The 15,139-nt window shown below is 38.9% G+C and overlaps 1 protein-coding gene across 1 annotated transcript in view; it reads right to left on the reverse strand.

Moving 5' to 3' along the window:
• Positions 1-15,139, reverse strand: part of cpo (couch potato) — a gene marked incomplete at its 5' end in the record, with an annotated part of 49,461 nt that overhangs the window by 6,694 nt on the left and 27,628 nt on the right. Inside the window, 2 exon segments of the mRNA XM_036817638.3 lie at positions 18-71; positions 137-214. Of these exon segments, the coding sequence (XP_036673533.3) occupies positions 18-71; positions 137-214 (132 nt within the window).

Here is a 15,139-nt window from a genome sequence, read left to right on the forward strand (position 1 = left end):
AAAAACGCTTTACTTACCGATGCAGTTTTGCCATTTTTGCTAGTTACTTTCAAAAGAGATCCTTCATAGCCCTGTTTATAAGAAAATTAGGCATTTTAATATAGTTTTACTCATTCAATACTTTAAAAACACTCACCTCATAGGCTCTGAATAACAAATAAAGCTCGCGCGGCTTGGCGTCCATGGGCAAACCGCTGACAAAAAGTGTGCGAACCTGCAAGAGTGACAAAGTTGATAGAGAATGGTTAGATGATTGCTAGTTCACAAAAACCAATTTCCTATGATTACGTAATTAAGTTGAAACTGTCACGTTGTCCCAGCGAAAACACAAATACAACCTTCAGCCTCAATTTTCAACTTCAAATGTTTGTAATGCGCTTTGTGTCCCCCAGCCCCCTCTTTCCCCCTTTGGCCAAAAAGTTCATGACACCATCCCACCCCCGTTCGCCACGCACATGACATTACAGAGGGGGGCGGCGAAGGGGGGTCACTGGTACATACTGATAATGAAACCAAATGGAATAAGCGCCATAAACGCTGAATTCATTATGACAACGCCAGGGACGTGACTCTTGTTGGTGGAAAAGGGGGTTGGCGAATAATGGGCGGACCGATTCCAAGGGCGGATTAGGGGGTTGTGAGAGGGGGAACATTACTGGTGAGTCAGGTAACCCAAGCCCAACCCCCCAAAAAACTTACATGTGTGCTGCAGGGACTAAATGAGTCCCCAGCACTGACAGCTTTTTATTTTTAACACCTAGGCGAAAATGTTTGAGTTGAGGTGGCAAGCGTTACGTTTGAGCGATGTGAATGTGTGCAACTGGGTTAAATTCCCACCTCCTCTGTTTATTTTCGCTCTTTTTCGGGTGTATTTTTGTGCTGAGCAGGTAAATTTACTTTGTTGTGGGACTTTAAAGCTGTTGCATCATTAGCCTTTAAGGATAATGTTAAATTATATAAGGGAAAGCCAAAACATTACGACTATTAGTACCGACGATATTTTAACACTGCTGTAATAACTATTAGGCTTCCTATTAGTCCTTGCTTACTTCATTATCATATGAGCTAAGTATACCTTATAATAATTTTCCAAAAACTCTATTGGAAATTTCTTGCTGCTTTTATATAACATGATTTTACCTATTCTATTACAACAAACTACTTTTTTCTTTAGTCAAACTCTTTCTTTAAAAGCTTATATTGAACCTGTTCATATTAACTCTTAGCTTTATAAAACATACAGCGTTCCCTAAAATGAAGTTTACATTTTTCCGGGAAACTGATTTTTTCTTCCCCTTAGTTTCATTCGCTTCCAGCTGACGTGTTGTGCTCAAAATTAAAACGTGTTCTATCATTGCCATCTACCTTCTTTTTTGTTGTTCCTGGTGTAATCTACTGCAAACTCTGTCCTTGTGTGTTTTGAATTTGGTTTTATTAAAATAGCGATACAAGTTTGCAACATGTCACGAATATTGTCTAGCAGGGAAGTTCTGGATGCAGGGGTAAATCCTTTAAACCTGATGAAAATTCAAGTGCATCTGGAGAAGGATAAGAAACATCAAGAGCAGCTTGTATTTGTCCACCGTTCCATCCCAGGCATTTTCACAAATTAATTAGGAAAGCTTCTGCCTCACAAATACTCAAACTTCACCCGGAAAAACAACAAATATTCGTTGGGCGAAAAAGAAGAAAAGACAAGGTGGTTGACTGGGGGGAAAAGCCTTAGCATGGTCAGTTAAATAGCAATTTAAATTAATTTTTATGCAGTAAGCGGTTGGCTAATTGAAGGCAATAATGAGTCGGCGGGTGGAAAAGGGCAGCCGGCCAAGAAGCAGCCTAATTAGGAAAAGGCAGTCGACTGGTGTCGGGGCTAAAAGGCTTTCCCGCTAATGGCAATTGAAATGCAATTATTAAATGCTCCGAAAAGTGTGTAAATTAACTTAAGGCAAGTGCGGAAAAGATGTTGAAGTTTTTATTCCTTTTTTCTCGAGTTGAGTCTCTGAATTTCCCCGTTTCCCATTTTCCCTATCTCTAGCTATATATCTTAATCTCCTACTCTGTCTGGGAACGTGGATTTGGCTTGTGTGTGCTTGTGGGCATTGCGGATAGACATTTAGTATTTTGGCAACTTCAACTGCAATTGCAACTCCAACTCCGGCGGCCAACTCTCAACTCCAAATGCAAACTTTGGCTAACACACGCAAGCGACATTATATCAGTGCACTGGGAAAAATGCAAACTTTTTGAATTAAATTTTTAAGATATTCTTAAAAATTTCTTTAATAATAAAAAAGATAATTGGCATAAGTATCTTTGTAATTAAGTTATAAGATTACCAATATAATAAATATTAAAACGGTATATAGGTTCTTTTTTGTAAGGTTCTTTTTTTTAAGGTTCTTTTTTTGAATTTCTTAAATAATAAAATGGAAAACTGCCGTATATACAATTTCTAATTAAGGTCCTTGCCTTCTAACAAAAATTTTAACGTTAAAGTTACTTTGCCTTTTAGAAAACCTGTCTTGCATTCCATTCAGTTTTAATTGTTCTTCCCTTAATTAAATTTCCCAGTGTTATCCTCTTTCCAAGTTGGTTTCTGATGCTGATTCCGATGCTGTGGGTGTTCTGTTCCTGTATCCGTATCTGTATTTGTATCTGCATCTGTTGATGTTGTTGTTTTTGTTGCACTTTGCGGGTTTGTCTAACTCTGGTTGCCAAAATCCATTTAAATACAGCAAAACTGTTGTTGTTGTTACCGCTGCTGTTGTCTTTTGGACAACCTTGCAACTTGGCTCTGATTTTGGCTTGCTAAACATGCACTCCCCCCTTTTGTCTCCCTGTTTGTTTTTGCTATTTGCGGTTTGCTGTTTGTTGCCAAGAAGTTAAAGTCCCCCCCAGCCCCCTCTTCCCACTCTCTGTCTTTAACATTTGCCGCAATGCCTGCTACGCCCCTTTTGTCAGTCTATATTCCTTGGCCAAACTTTGTTTATAATTATGCTCGATTCCATTTGTTGTTCGTCCCCGCAAATAAATGTTCTAGCTGGGGTGATTTACTTGAATTTTCCATACATTGCGTATACGCAGCGTTGCCCACAGGTATTTTGTGGTCAACGGAGTGGCTGAGAAGAAGTCGACCTTGTCTCTCAACATTGTTGGGCCAACATAAACAGGGAAAATAACAGCGTTTATAAATCACTCGGTAGTCAAGTGTTGACTTACAATAATTAAGCATGGCAGAGACACAGACACATGTGCATATAAAGCCACTCACTTACGCCCACTTGCCGTCGACGTGGGCGTGGCAATGGCATATAAAACAGCAAAAGCAGACAATTTGCCGGCCAAAGTAGCCTCCAATCACTTGAACGTGTTGCAGTCGACTCTAAAACTATTTAGCCTCAACAAATTTGCATATTCCCATGTGTTGCGGCCATAAATGAGAGAGGCTTTTGAGCCACTTTTAAGCTGATTTGTTGCTGATTTTTATCGTTTGGCGGCATTTTCACAAAGCAAACAGCATCCCAGCTTCAAACGCTTTTATTTTCTATAAATAGTTGGCAATTAAATTGCAATTGATGTATGCAAAAAAGATAAACTAGCTGATGGCAATGTCGAGTGGCGAAAAATGAGCGAATAAAAGAGAGATTGATTGATGTTGATTTATTTTAAAAGTCATTTAGTTTTATTATAGAGCAAATTTAATTAAAGAATATATTACTTTTTTAGACAAAGTGTTGCGATTGTTTAATTGATTTTAAATAACATAAGTTTTTTTGTTATATGCTTATGTTTTGTCAACCATTATTTTGCTTGTTCCTTTTAAAACTTGATTTAATTGTGTAAATATTTGTCACCACTTAAATTGCTTTGTTTTTATTTGTACTGTTTGATTTTGTTTATTTTAATTGTGTTTAATATCAGTTGTTTCTTTGTTACCAATTCGTTTTTTTAATTTAGCTTAAAACTTAAATATTCTGTTTGTTTTTTTAAGTTAAACTGGTTTTCTTTTGGACCCGCGTGGGCTTTTTGTTTACATGACTTTACTCATTTTCTTGTCAAATCGGGTCAGGCCAAAGACTTTTCAATGGTCTGCAGCATGGATTTCAATGCCTCAGATTTTCCTCTTTTTTCTTAACTTTGTTCTGTTCAACCCTCGACTGTTAGCCAATTAAGTCGAGCATTTAGTCAACTAAAATGCCAGCGGCCAAAAGTTTATGTTACAATTTGTTATTGTTTTGCTGTTGCTGCTGCTCTTGTTATTGTTGCCAGCTACTTGTGTTTGCTTAGCTTTTCTTTGCTTTCTCTGCTTTCTCTGCTCCTTTCTTCGCTCTCGGCAGCGGAACAACAATAATAACAATAATAATAGTGGCTACAACACCAGCATCCGAGCAAAATCTTCAAGAGTGCCGCAACAGCGATTGTTAACAGTGAACCGGGAAAAATATAGGTCAACAAATGTATTTTCTTTAATTAAATTTGGTTCTATTCCCGATGAAATGTTAATGAATGTTGTTGTATTTGCCTAGAAATTATATTATAAATCATATTTTGTAATTTTTCTTTGATTGAAAATATTTAAATAATTGAAAATATTTCTCCCTGTGCAATCTACAATTGTCGTTTCAAGCAGAATGCTGCAATGAGAGAAAAGAACTGCAACTAAATGAGTAAACCGAATGAATGAATGCATGTGGCTTGACTTTTGTTGCCTCCATTGTTGTTGCCCCCCATTGTAGGTTTTTCCTTTTCTTTGCCATTGATGTTGTTGTACTGTAGTTGCTTTGGCGCATTTTGCATACAAAATGTGAACTGAAGTCGGTGAAAGGATAAATAAGAATTCCAAATGGTTCAGCTTGCCTGTCTCTTTCTCCATCTCTATTGCCTTCCCTGTCGATGGTGCATTTTATTTTCGTTGCCACTGCATCACAATGTTGAAAACGTTTTGTATTTTCCTGCAGATTTTCTTTTTTTCCGCCCCGCCATTTCGGCTTTTGGCATTTAGCTCACGCGTCTGGCCAACATCGCGTATACGCGATGTGGATTGCCATTTCCCCGCTGCTCCTCCGCTCAATTAAGCCTGGTCGAGGTTTTAATCTCTTCGCAATCTTGGTGCTCTGGTTGTTGTTTTAGCCTTGGTTTGTTTTTATTTTCCTTTTGGCTTTCAGCTTTCAGCTTCCAGCTTCGAGCCATTGTTTAAGCTTGTTTCTTTGGCTTTTTGTTCGGTTTCTTTCTTTCTTTCTTTCTCCCCATCCTGGCTTATTTATTTTCTTCGGGCGCATTTCTTTCCTTCTCCTCAAACAAGACAATCTTGGGGGCGTTGCGGGTAATTAGCGCCTGTCGCCATTTTGCATTTAATTAAAGTTTATTTGGATGGGACAAATCTTTGCATAAGCCGCGCTCAAAACTAATATTTTAATTGTGATCCGCAAAGAATCTACAAAGTTATAAATTAGCCCCAAAATCAGACTGAGAGATAGAGATACAGATAGTGAGTGAGATAAGTAGCTAGAGGCTGAGCCAAGCCCCCCCCACACACACATACAACGCTGGGAGTTTCCATAGCTGGGAACTTTTGATTGCAAATTATTTGCAACATACACATACAGTCACCGAATTTTATACACTGGCTGACAAAAGTTTGTTGCCAGCAGCAAAATTTACTTGTTGTTATTATCGTTGTTGTTGTTCTTGTTGCCGTTGTTGCTTGGCAGTTTGAAAACAACCAAAATTTATAACAAGATAAACCCAGGAAAACCATTTTGCGACTGGGAATTGCTGCAGTTAAGGAAAAGTCGCAAAGGGTGTGGGTTGGGGGGTGTTTGTATTTCCCATGAAATATATAATATCTATAAATAAAACCCGGCTGCCCTTAAAAATGCACTGGCAGCAGTGGCAGCAACTTGAAAGTTTTAATAATTAAAACTCATTAACACTTTCGCCTGCCAGCGGACGGTGGCAGAAAGGGTTAAGCAGGACAGAGGCAGCCCCTTGGCCGAACAAGGATTAAATAACAAATGAGCGATGACTTTTACGTTGCATACTTTTTGGGGCGCAATGCGGGTGGCAAAATCCAAGTGGCAAGCTTAAGTGTTGCGTCAGCTATGCTGGCTTATTAATTATGAACCGAGCCGGAGTCTGGGAAATCTTCTCCACCAGCTGCTGCTGCTGCTGCTGCTTCTAATTTATGAGATTTTCTGTGATTGCAATGAATAAACTACTAAATTTACCAGGTGAAAAATATCCCTAACCAAAAAAAAAACCAGCACAAGGCCTTTGTTATTAGCAAACAATTCAGCGTTTAGGCCAAGGTAACCAAACAAAACGAATTGTTTCCGCCAGCGAAGCAGAATGAAATGAAACCAAAGGAAAAGCTTGAACAAAAAATGAAAGCCAACAGCGACAAATGACAAAACAATGGAAAAATCCAAAGAAAAGGATTTCTGCACAACACAAATAAATTGCCAGACAATTTGACAAGAAACATTATTCAAAGTAAAAGATTTTGAAGTGCCCGAGGATGGGTATAAAGATAAATGACTAGAGGAGGCAAAAGTTTCCACAAAGTTTGTCACTGAGACATTAATTAACTAGCTGGGCCTTAATTAAATTGAAATTAATATGTTGGTCAAGAGTTAACTCTATTTATACAATATCAAGTGAAGTCATTAATTACCGATACAACTGTTGTTTGACATAGAGATAGAAGAAGATTGTACGCCCAACTTTCCCAGCAAGTAATTGCAATTTCGTGTCATCTAATAAAATGCATATGCGGCGTATACGTGATATGTGGCCACATATATATGCAGGGAACATTAGCCATGGCAGTAGCGCTGGATAACTGTAAACTGCGTCGACATCAGTTAATTAAGATTGAAGTTGCCGCAGTGCCAAAAGGAAGGGCGGTGGCAAAAGGCAGTAGCTTCAGCAACTGGAGAAGCTAATTTATTATGCCAAAAGTATGTTGTGGCAGGCCACAGGGGTAAAAAGGAGATAGAGAATGTGAGCGGGAAAGAGAGAGAGAGAGTAGCATAGGGGAAATGGAAAATGGGAAAATTGTGCTACAGCTTCTTGTTGTTCTACAACATGTGTGTGCTTTGCAGGTGTTGAAGTGCAGGTGTTAACTGGCAGGTTTAGGGCTTATTTTAGCCGTTGATCAACAGCGTTTGGCTTCTACAGCTAATTATGGCCAAAACTTTTTCACCAAGTCAATTGTATAGGGTAATCAAATCACAGACCATAATTGAAACCCACTGAACTGGGCAAACTAATATGTTGCGAGTAACAATTTTCGCATCTTTTGTTCGTCTTGCAACAATTTGCCCCCTTATTGAATTTGGGGGCCAATTGAAAAGTTTGCCCTAGGCCATATTTATACCCGTTACTCGTAGAGTAAAAGGGTATACTAGATTCGTCGGAAAGTATGTAACAGGCAGAAGGAAGCGTTTCCGACCCCACAAAGTATATATATTCTTGATCAGGATCACTAGCCGAGTCGATCTAGCCATGTCCGTCTGTCCGTCTGTCCGTCTGTCCGTCTGTCCGTCTGTCCGTCTGTCTGTCCGTCCGGATGAACGCTGAGATCTCGGAAACTATGGGAGCTAGGCTATTGAGATTTGGCGTGCAGATTCCTGAGCTTCTTACGCAGCGCAAGTTTGTTTCGGCACAGTGCCACGCCCACTCTACCGCCCACAAACCGCCCAAAACTGTGGCTCCTACAGTTTTGATGCTAGAATAAAAATTTTAACTGAAATGTATTGTTCTCATCAATACCTATCGATTGACCCAAAAAAAAGTTTGCCACGCCCACTTTAACGCCCACAAACCGCGAAAACCTGTGACGCCCACAATTTTCATGCTAGATAAAAAATTTTAACTGAAATGTATTGGTCTCGTCGATACCTATCGATTGATCCAAAAAAAAATTTGCCACGCCCACTCTAACGCCCATAACGCTTAAATCTGTATACCGCCGGTAGGTGGCGCATTTTAATCTCGCTTTGCTGCTTGCATATCTCCATATAGCTGAGTAACGGGTATCTGATAGTCGAGGTACTCGACTATAGCGTTCTTCCTTGTTTTATTTTATTTTGTTTTCAATTTGCTGCCAGGCTGGGCAAAAAAAAAAGAGAGAAAAAATGAAAACAAAATGGTTTAAGCAGGAGTAGATGCGAAAAACAGAGTGAAAAATCAAAACGAATCATCGCATTTTTGGGTCAATCACGGAGACAGCAAAGTGAGGAGAGATAGAGCGAAAGGAGGCCATGGATTACGTGCCTAGGATATGTCCTATGAAAATCCCAGCCCCCCTTGTGCCAGATTTGAGCCATCTTTTTGGTTATCCTCCGGCTAACGAGCGCCCATCCTGCCATCCATCCAGCAGTACTTTCGTTACTTTTCCGGCATGTCCTGTTCTGCTCCGATTGACCAAACAACAGGGTACGCATATTAAACACGCCCCTCTATAGCCCCTCCTCTATAGGTCCTCCTCTTAAATAAATAATGTTGACCTAAGCAGCGCTGCGGCTTTTCAATCAAAGCCAGTCCAAAAGCCTTGCTTCAAGTGCAGCAAAAAAAAAAGAAGGAAAGTAGAAAATCATTAGAGAGCTTTTCACAATTTTCTTCAATGCGGCTGTTTAATGATTCGTTTCGTTGCGCCAAAAAAAGAAATAATATACACAACATTTGCATTCCCTTTGCAAATAGATTTTGTTGTGTTGCTGATTGTTTTTGATAATTAGTTTTGTCGCTAGAAAACAACATTTTTATGGCACAAACAATTTTGATGATATCAATTTTTAAGTAAGTCACCGAGGACCCGAAACGATAAAAACATTTTGCATCCTTGTAGAAGTTCATTTGCCATTTACCGCAAAACAACAATGAAATATCAACTGAATTATTGAAAAGCTGCCAATTATCCAGCGAGTGTGTGTGTGTTGGGATGACAATTAAACATTGGGCATGTGAATTGTTGTCAAGTTGTTTGGCAAAATGTTGCTCCACAAATATGTAATTAAATATTTATAAATGTTATTTACACATTTGGCCAGGTTAAGTGCATTTCGGGTTTGGGCTTGGGGATTCTTTGTGGCCAGATCCGTCCATAACTATTTGAATTGCTGATTTGCCATTACACAATATAAATATACAAAATAAACACAATATTGTCAGATAAACAACGGAAAGATATTTTAAATTGCAGAAGACAATAAGCAAGGAAGCTGTCTATATTTGCATAATTCAGTTGCTGAGCTAAAGGAAATTGCCATATTATTACGAAGTTTATTATTTTGTTATTATTGATTTTGTTGAAAGTTTGATGGGTTGTATTTTTTAAGTTTTGGCTTATTTTTGAGATTTTAATGATATGATCAAGTTTCTTTGGCTATGATGCTTAGTCAAGGACTTTATTTTCAAATGATGTGATATTTATGTTTTCCACAAAAAATATGGATTTTTTCTGAGAATTTTTGTTGATTTTGTCTTTGTTATTTTAATCATTTCTATTATTTTGGTAAATATTTATATTCCTTGTTGAATAGTTTTGTTTTTGTTAAACATTATTGTATATTTGCACATTGAATATATTTATTTTTTGTATCACTTAAACTGTGAATTTCATTATTTCTTTCAATGCTGTAAATTTCTTGCATTTTTCTTTTCTCCTTTCGAAGTTAATTTTTTGGCCACCACATTTTAGCTGTTTTTTGTGGCTGTTTTATTGCCGCAAATTAGGCAAAACTTTTCTCCCTCCTTGTGCTTCCTTGTGAATTTGTGTCCCTATTTTTCCGTTCTTTTTTCCCTTCTGCCATTGTTGAGGAACTTTATTAGCTGCTTGGCAGGTGGCCAAGCGGAAACCAAAGGAATCTTAAACTTGCAGCGGGGAATTGTTGCAGCCTGTGGTTTTTCTATGGCTTGAATGTGTGTCTGTGTTTCAAGGCCTCAGTTGGGGGGTTTTTATTGTTTTTCGCAGGCGACTATTTATAGAGGACAAATGTGCGAGTCCCCTCGAAATGCGAGAAGGGGTATAGCAATTTTCACACTCACTTGAGCTGCCATCGATGTGCACACGCATCTGAAATCCTCAGTCTCTAACCCGCTTGTCAGTCACAATTAGCCGCTTGGCTAAAAATAAGGATGTGCCATGGAGGGATATGGGATGGGGAATGGGGTATGGGGTATGGGACAGTGCTTCAAACTGACTTGGGGCTAAAACGGGTTTGACAGCGTGTGACAATACAGAGAAACAAACACGGCACACAGCACAACACAGGCAACACACACTGGCAAACACTTCAGCTGGATAGCCAGCGCTTAGCATATTTTTTCCTCTTTTTTCGAAGCTACAGAGAAGGACAGACACACTTGGACACAAGGATTCAAGTGTCCTTCAGTCTATTTGGATACTTTGCATTTTCTACCGTTTTTCCCCTTCTTCTTTTTTTCGTATTTTTCCGCTGCTGTTGTTTGCTAAATGTGCTCTATTTTTGAGCCAAAGAGTGGGCGGGTGAATAAGGCTAACACACACACACACAGACAATGCCACTTTGGCTAATGAAATGCAAACGCCAAGGCAAAGCCGTGTATCTGTATCTGTGTGTGTGTGGGGGAGTATGAATATTTATATGGACAAGAGTGTGCGAGTGTGGGTGGAAAATAGCTGGAAAAACATGGCTTACACTAACAAGAGAATCTTCAGCTGCCACATTAATATTTATGCTCGGTAGCTGTTTTGGAGCTGAAACGCATACCCGATTCATAACCGTTTGGCAAACGTTAACCTCTTAAAGGGATCATATAAGGTATGGTAATACAACATCTCGAAATTGTTGAAGGAGCTACAGATAGTGCACTTAACTGTTCTACAATGTAATTAATTGGTTCAATTCGACCCTTTTTTTAAGGGTGAAAAATAATAAATACGAGTTTATTACATGAGATTTAAAATTCGATTTATAATACTTAACAAAGTTTTTCCGCTTTAATGCAAGCAATTTATACAATCCATTTTGCGGCATTACATGCATAAATATATGTCGATACAGTATAATGAACAGATTACGTTGAACAAAAATAAGCGGATTGCAACTGAAATTTAAGCTGAAACATAAATGTGGGCCAAAAGAGCTTAATGAATTAAAGTCATAAATGGTATTTCAATTTATTTTACCATTTTCAACACTCGGAAACTTAGAAAATTACTGGCTTTCGTTAGTTGGCGAACAGGAAACTGACGTGCCCCCAAACCAATCTAGGAATCCAGTCAAAGAACTTTAATTTCTCCACAAAAAAGGGGTGTTCGAAAAACTTGTCGTCAAAGTTGAAAGGTGAAATTTTCCGCCCCTTGGCTTGCTGGCAATTTGATTTGCAAATTGAAAACGGAAATTTGGTTTCGAAATCAGTTTGGTGGAGGGTTCAGTTGGGGACCCTTTGGATCCGAAACTCAACTTGGGGTTAGGGAGTCGATGATTTTAATTAGCGATTTGTTTGGGGAGAGGGCAGGTCGACAAGTGATTTATACTCTGATTTATTCATAAACTGCAACTTGAGGCAAATGTTTGCAGAGTCTGGGTAATACTTGATTGAGTACAAATAAAAATGTTGCAAATGCATTTGAAATACTGTGCGTATTTATTTATTTATTTTGTATTTTGCTTTTTCTGCTTGGCCATGCAAATTAATTGAAATTAATTACTTCATTTGTTACAGCATTTCTGAAATGGCCAGCAGCAATGGAAATGGTTTTTAATGTAATTTTTTATTTCACCCCATTCCTTGCTGACTTGCAATTGAATTAAATTAAAATCTTAACGTACAAATGTTTGGCTTTAATTTTCGCACAATTTAATGCACAGTATTTCGGTTATTTGTTGTAATTAACGAATGTGGTCAACCGTTCAAGTGAAAGCTGTCAGCACCATGGTTTTTGTAAAGATTACTTAAACTTTTGTTAAATATTTCGGGCGCTTGGCTTTAAAATGGGGTTGGCGAAAAATGGAGGGATTCAATGCCAAATGGTCATCCAATTGAGTTTTTATAGCACAAATATCGACACAAACAAGCGCGTAATTGAGTCTGCACTGCAGTCACATGGTCCCTGCCCTTTTTCACGGATTTTTGGCCAGTTCAAATAGCATGAAAATGCAGCAGGATAAACAAGAATTAAGCGGCTGCCGAAAAAATGGAAAAGGTGTTGTTTGGTCTGTAATAACAACTGAAAATAAAAATTTTGCCATGAGGTTCCCTCTATGAAAATAACAAAATCGGATTTGATAAATATTTCCGGAATACTATCTAAAATTTAAAGCTTTTGCTACAATTTGTTAGATTTACATTGAATAACATAGATTCTTCCGCAAAAGTTGCTTTACAATGTATCAACAAATAAGCCAAAAAGGAAGAAATCTTTAATATTTAAAAAGATATAAAGAACATATAGTAAAGAACAAATATTTTTTAGTACAATTTTTTTACAGGAATATTATTTCATTTTTTGAAGCCTCCAATTTCTATCTGTGTTTCATCAATTTGTCATCGAGTATCGATTATAATTTTAAGCCTGCCTCTTCATTTGGTGAGTGTATAAAATAACCTTCTTTTTTACTGACTGGTGGACAATCGCGATGACAGCTAGTATCCTGTGTGCATCCTGTTCCCCTGCCCCCTGCCCATTTCCCCCTCCCTCCATATCGTTCTGTCAATAGACATCAAAAATGAAAATTGTAATGCGAACATTTCGGCAAACGCAGCCCGGACTCATCGTACCCGGAATTTGTCCGGTTCGTCAGGCAGTGTGGATATAACATGGTGGTGTATATCCTGCAGGATAGGTAGCTCTCTGTCCCGCCCGTTTGTTGTTTTTATGCAGTCGCCCCTTGTCATTTCTGCTACTCCTGCAGGTCCTGCGTCCTTTTCCATTTCTCTCCTCTGGTAGTTGGCCATATTGACAGCGGCAAATTCATTAATGTCAGAGGAAAGTGGCAAGAGGACGGGGAGATTGGGGAGTGGCAAGCAGGTATTGCTGCAGTTTCGACGAGGTCCTGGCAGGACCTCCCACACTCCCACACCGCCTTCGGTAATCCAAGTTTATACTTCTGGACGCCATTGTTAAATGGTTTGCATGCACAGCGGCAAAAAGGGAGGGAGATTCCAAAAAAGGGAGTACTCGAGAGTGAGTTATTGAAGCACCACGCAGTACGCAGGATGCAGGCTGCAGGACGCAGGACAATGCGCGTAATGAAGTGACAGCTTTATTGACAAATAAATTCTGTTTGACAACACTCAACGTGGCTGAAGAAAAAAACCAAAAAAAAAAAACTACCAAAAACACTAGAATATATCCTCCAAACGACTGGTGGCCAATTGTGCAATTTGCTTTGATCTTTGACTGTAAAATAAATTGCGTAAATATAACAAATGGCCAAGGGGAATTTCAGTGCGAGGCGAGGAAAGTTTCATTTAAAATTCAAATCATCAGAGAGATGATGGGCCAGTATAGTGTACAATAAATGGAGTTTGCTGGGCATGGGGGTATATAGTGCCACAAACATTGCATCACTCAGCGGGAAATTCACACAAAAACAAACTACAATTGCTGTGGCACTGGTGCTCTGGAAAATGCAGTTGCAATTTCAGTTTCAGTTTGCGACGTGGCGCCATGAATTATGCAACAAATGTGCAGATTAAACACAAAATGCCAGAGCACTTAAAATGCCCCGAATAACTAATGCAACCAGGGGTTAGAGGGATTTCTGAGGGGCTGAAACGAATGCCAGATTGCCATTCACCATCGCTCGACTCAATGACAATGCCAGCAGGAATAACAAGGATAACCAGGATAACCCCACTCTGGAATTTCCATCTGTCTGTTGTCATTAGCTGGCTGAAGCGTCGAAAGACGATGCATCGACACAGACAATTATAATTGTTTAAATTATTTAGGTAAATAATAAAATGCAAATGGAATGAGCAGTGGGCAGGAAACATCGGGCAAATCCCCGAGCAGAGAACCCCAAAGTGAAAATGAATGCCAGCTTAAGGGGAGCTCAAGAATGAGGGGATTCCTCAAGAGAATCAAGATGACTTGGCAACACAATCTGTGAAGTATCTCTCATAATCGCATAAGTTGCATCTTAATCAAGTTTTCATTGGATGGCAGACAGGAAGTCACAATAATGCCTTGTAGTAGCGTTTTCTTAAAGCTTATAAATATTATATGTAACTGGTTTTGTATTGAAGGGGAAATTATGCAATAAACATTTGGAAATGATATATATATATTTAGTGAAGCCACTCCTTTCATAATTATGATTCCAAAATGTTACGAATGATTATCTCAAGGCTTATTACCTTTGAGTAATACGATTTATATGTTTGAAATAACATAGGTATTATTATATAGATAGAAACAGGGGGACTTTTTAATCACAGCTGGAGTAAGATATTTGACAAATTCCTTGAATGAAACCATCACATCTGAGGTATTTTCCAATAAAATCTTTAGCTTTGTATCACATGAACTTTCCCCAGAATTTGAGCTCACTCCGGGATGTCTTCTAAGTGAAGCATTGTTTCAAGCCCCACATCTTTGTGGGTTACTATCAAAGCGAAAATCCTCTTGAAGCCGGGCAACTACATCCAAGTGTTCTCGCCGACAATTGCAAAACTCAATCTGGAACCACGAGATGAAGACATTTTTCATCCATGTGTGTGCGTTTGGCCTCGAGGATAAGGATTCTTGTCGCCCGGCGCGTTTGTTTGTTTGTTTTTTTTCGTCCTGTTTGTTCGACTGTCTGCCTGCCTGTCGCATTTTATCTTTTGCCTTTTTATGGGTAGCCATTTTTTTTATCGCTTAACGTGGCTGAGTTGATAGACCACCAGCAGTACCGCCCGATCCATCTTCTGGCTTATCTTCCCAACGACATTTTGTAACCATTTTTATTGTTTTTGCGCCGCCGTCGTTTTGGCTTTTGTGCAGATTTATCTGCCAGTGGTTAGTGGCTAGAGGTTTCGAGTAACTGGGGACTAGGCCCAGAGCTCCGGCTTTGCGGCGATAAGAGTGCCAAAGAGCTTCGGGCTGGCCAAACGTTGAACGATTTATTTTCTATTTGTTGCCTGTGAAATGAACTCAAAATTA

The sequence above is a fragment of the Drosophila suzukii genome, chromosome 3 (assembly GCF_043229965.1).
Source record: "Drosophila suzukii chromosome 3, CBGP_Dsuzu_IsoJpt1.0, whole genome shotgun sequence".
NCBI classification, from domain to species: Eukaryota; Metazoa; Arthropoda; class Insecta; order Diptera; family Drosophilidae; genus Drosophila; species Drosophila suzukii.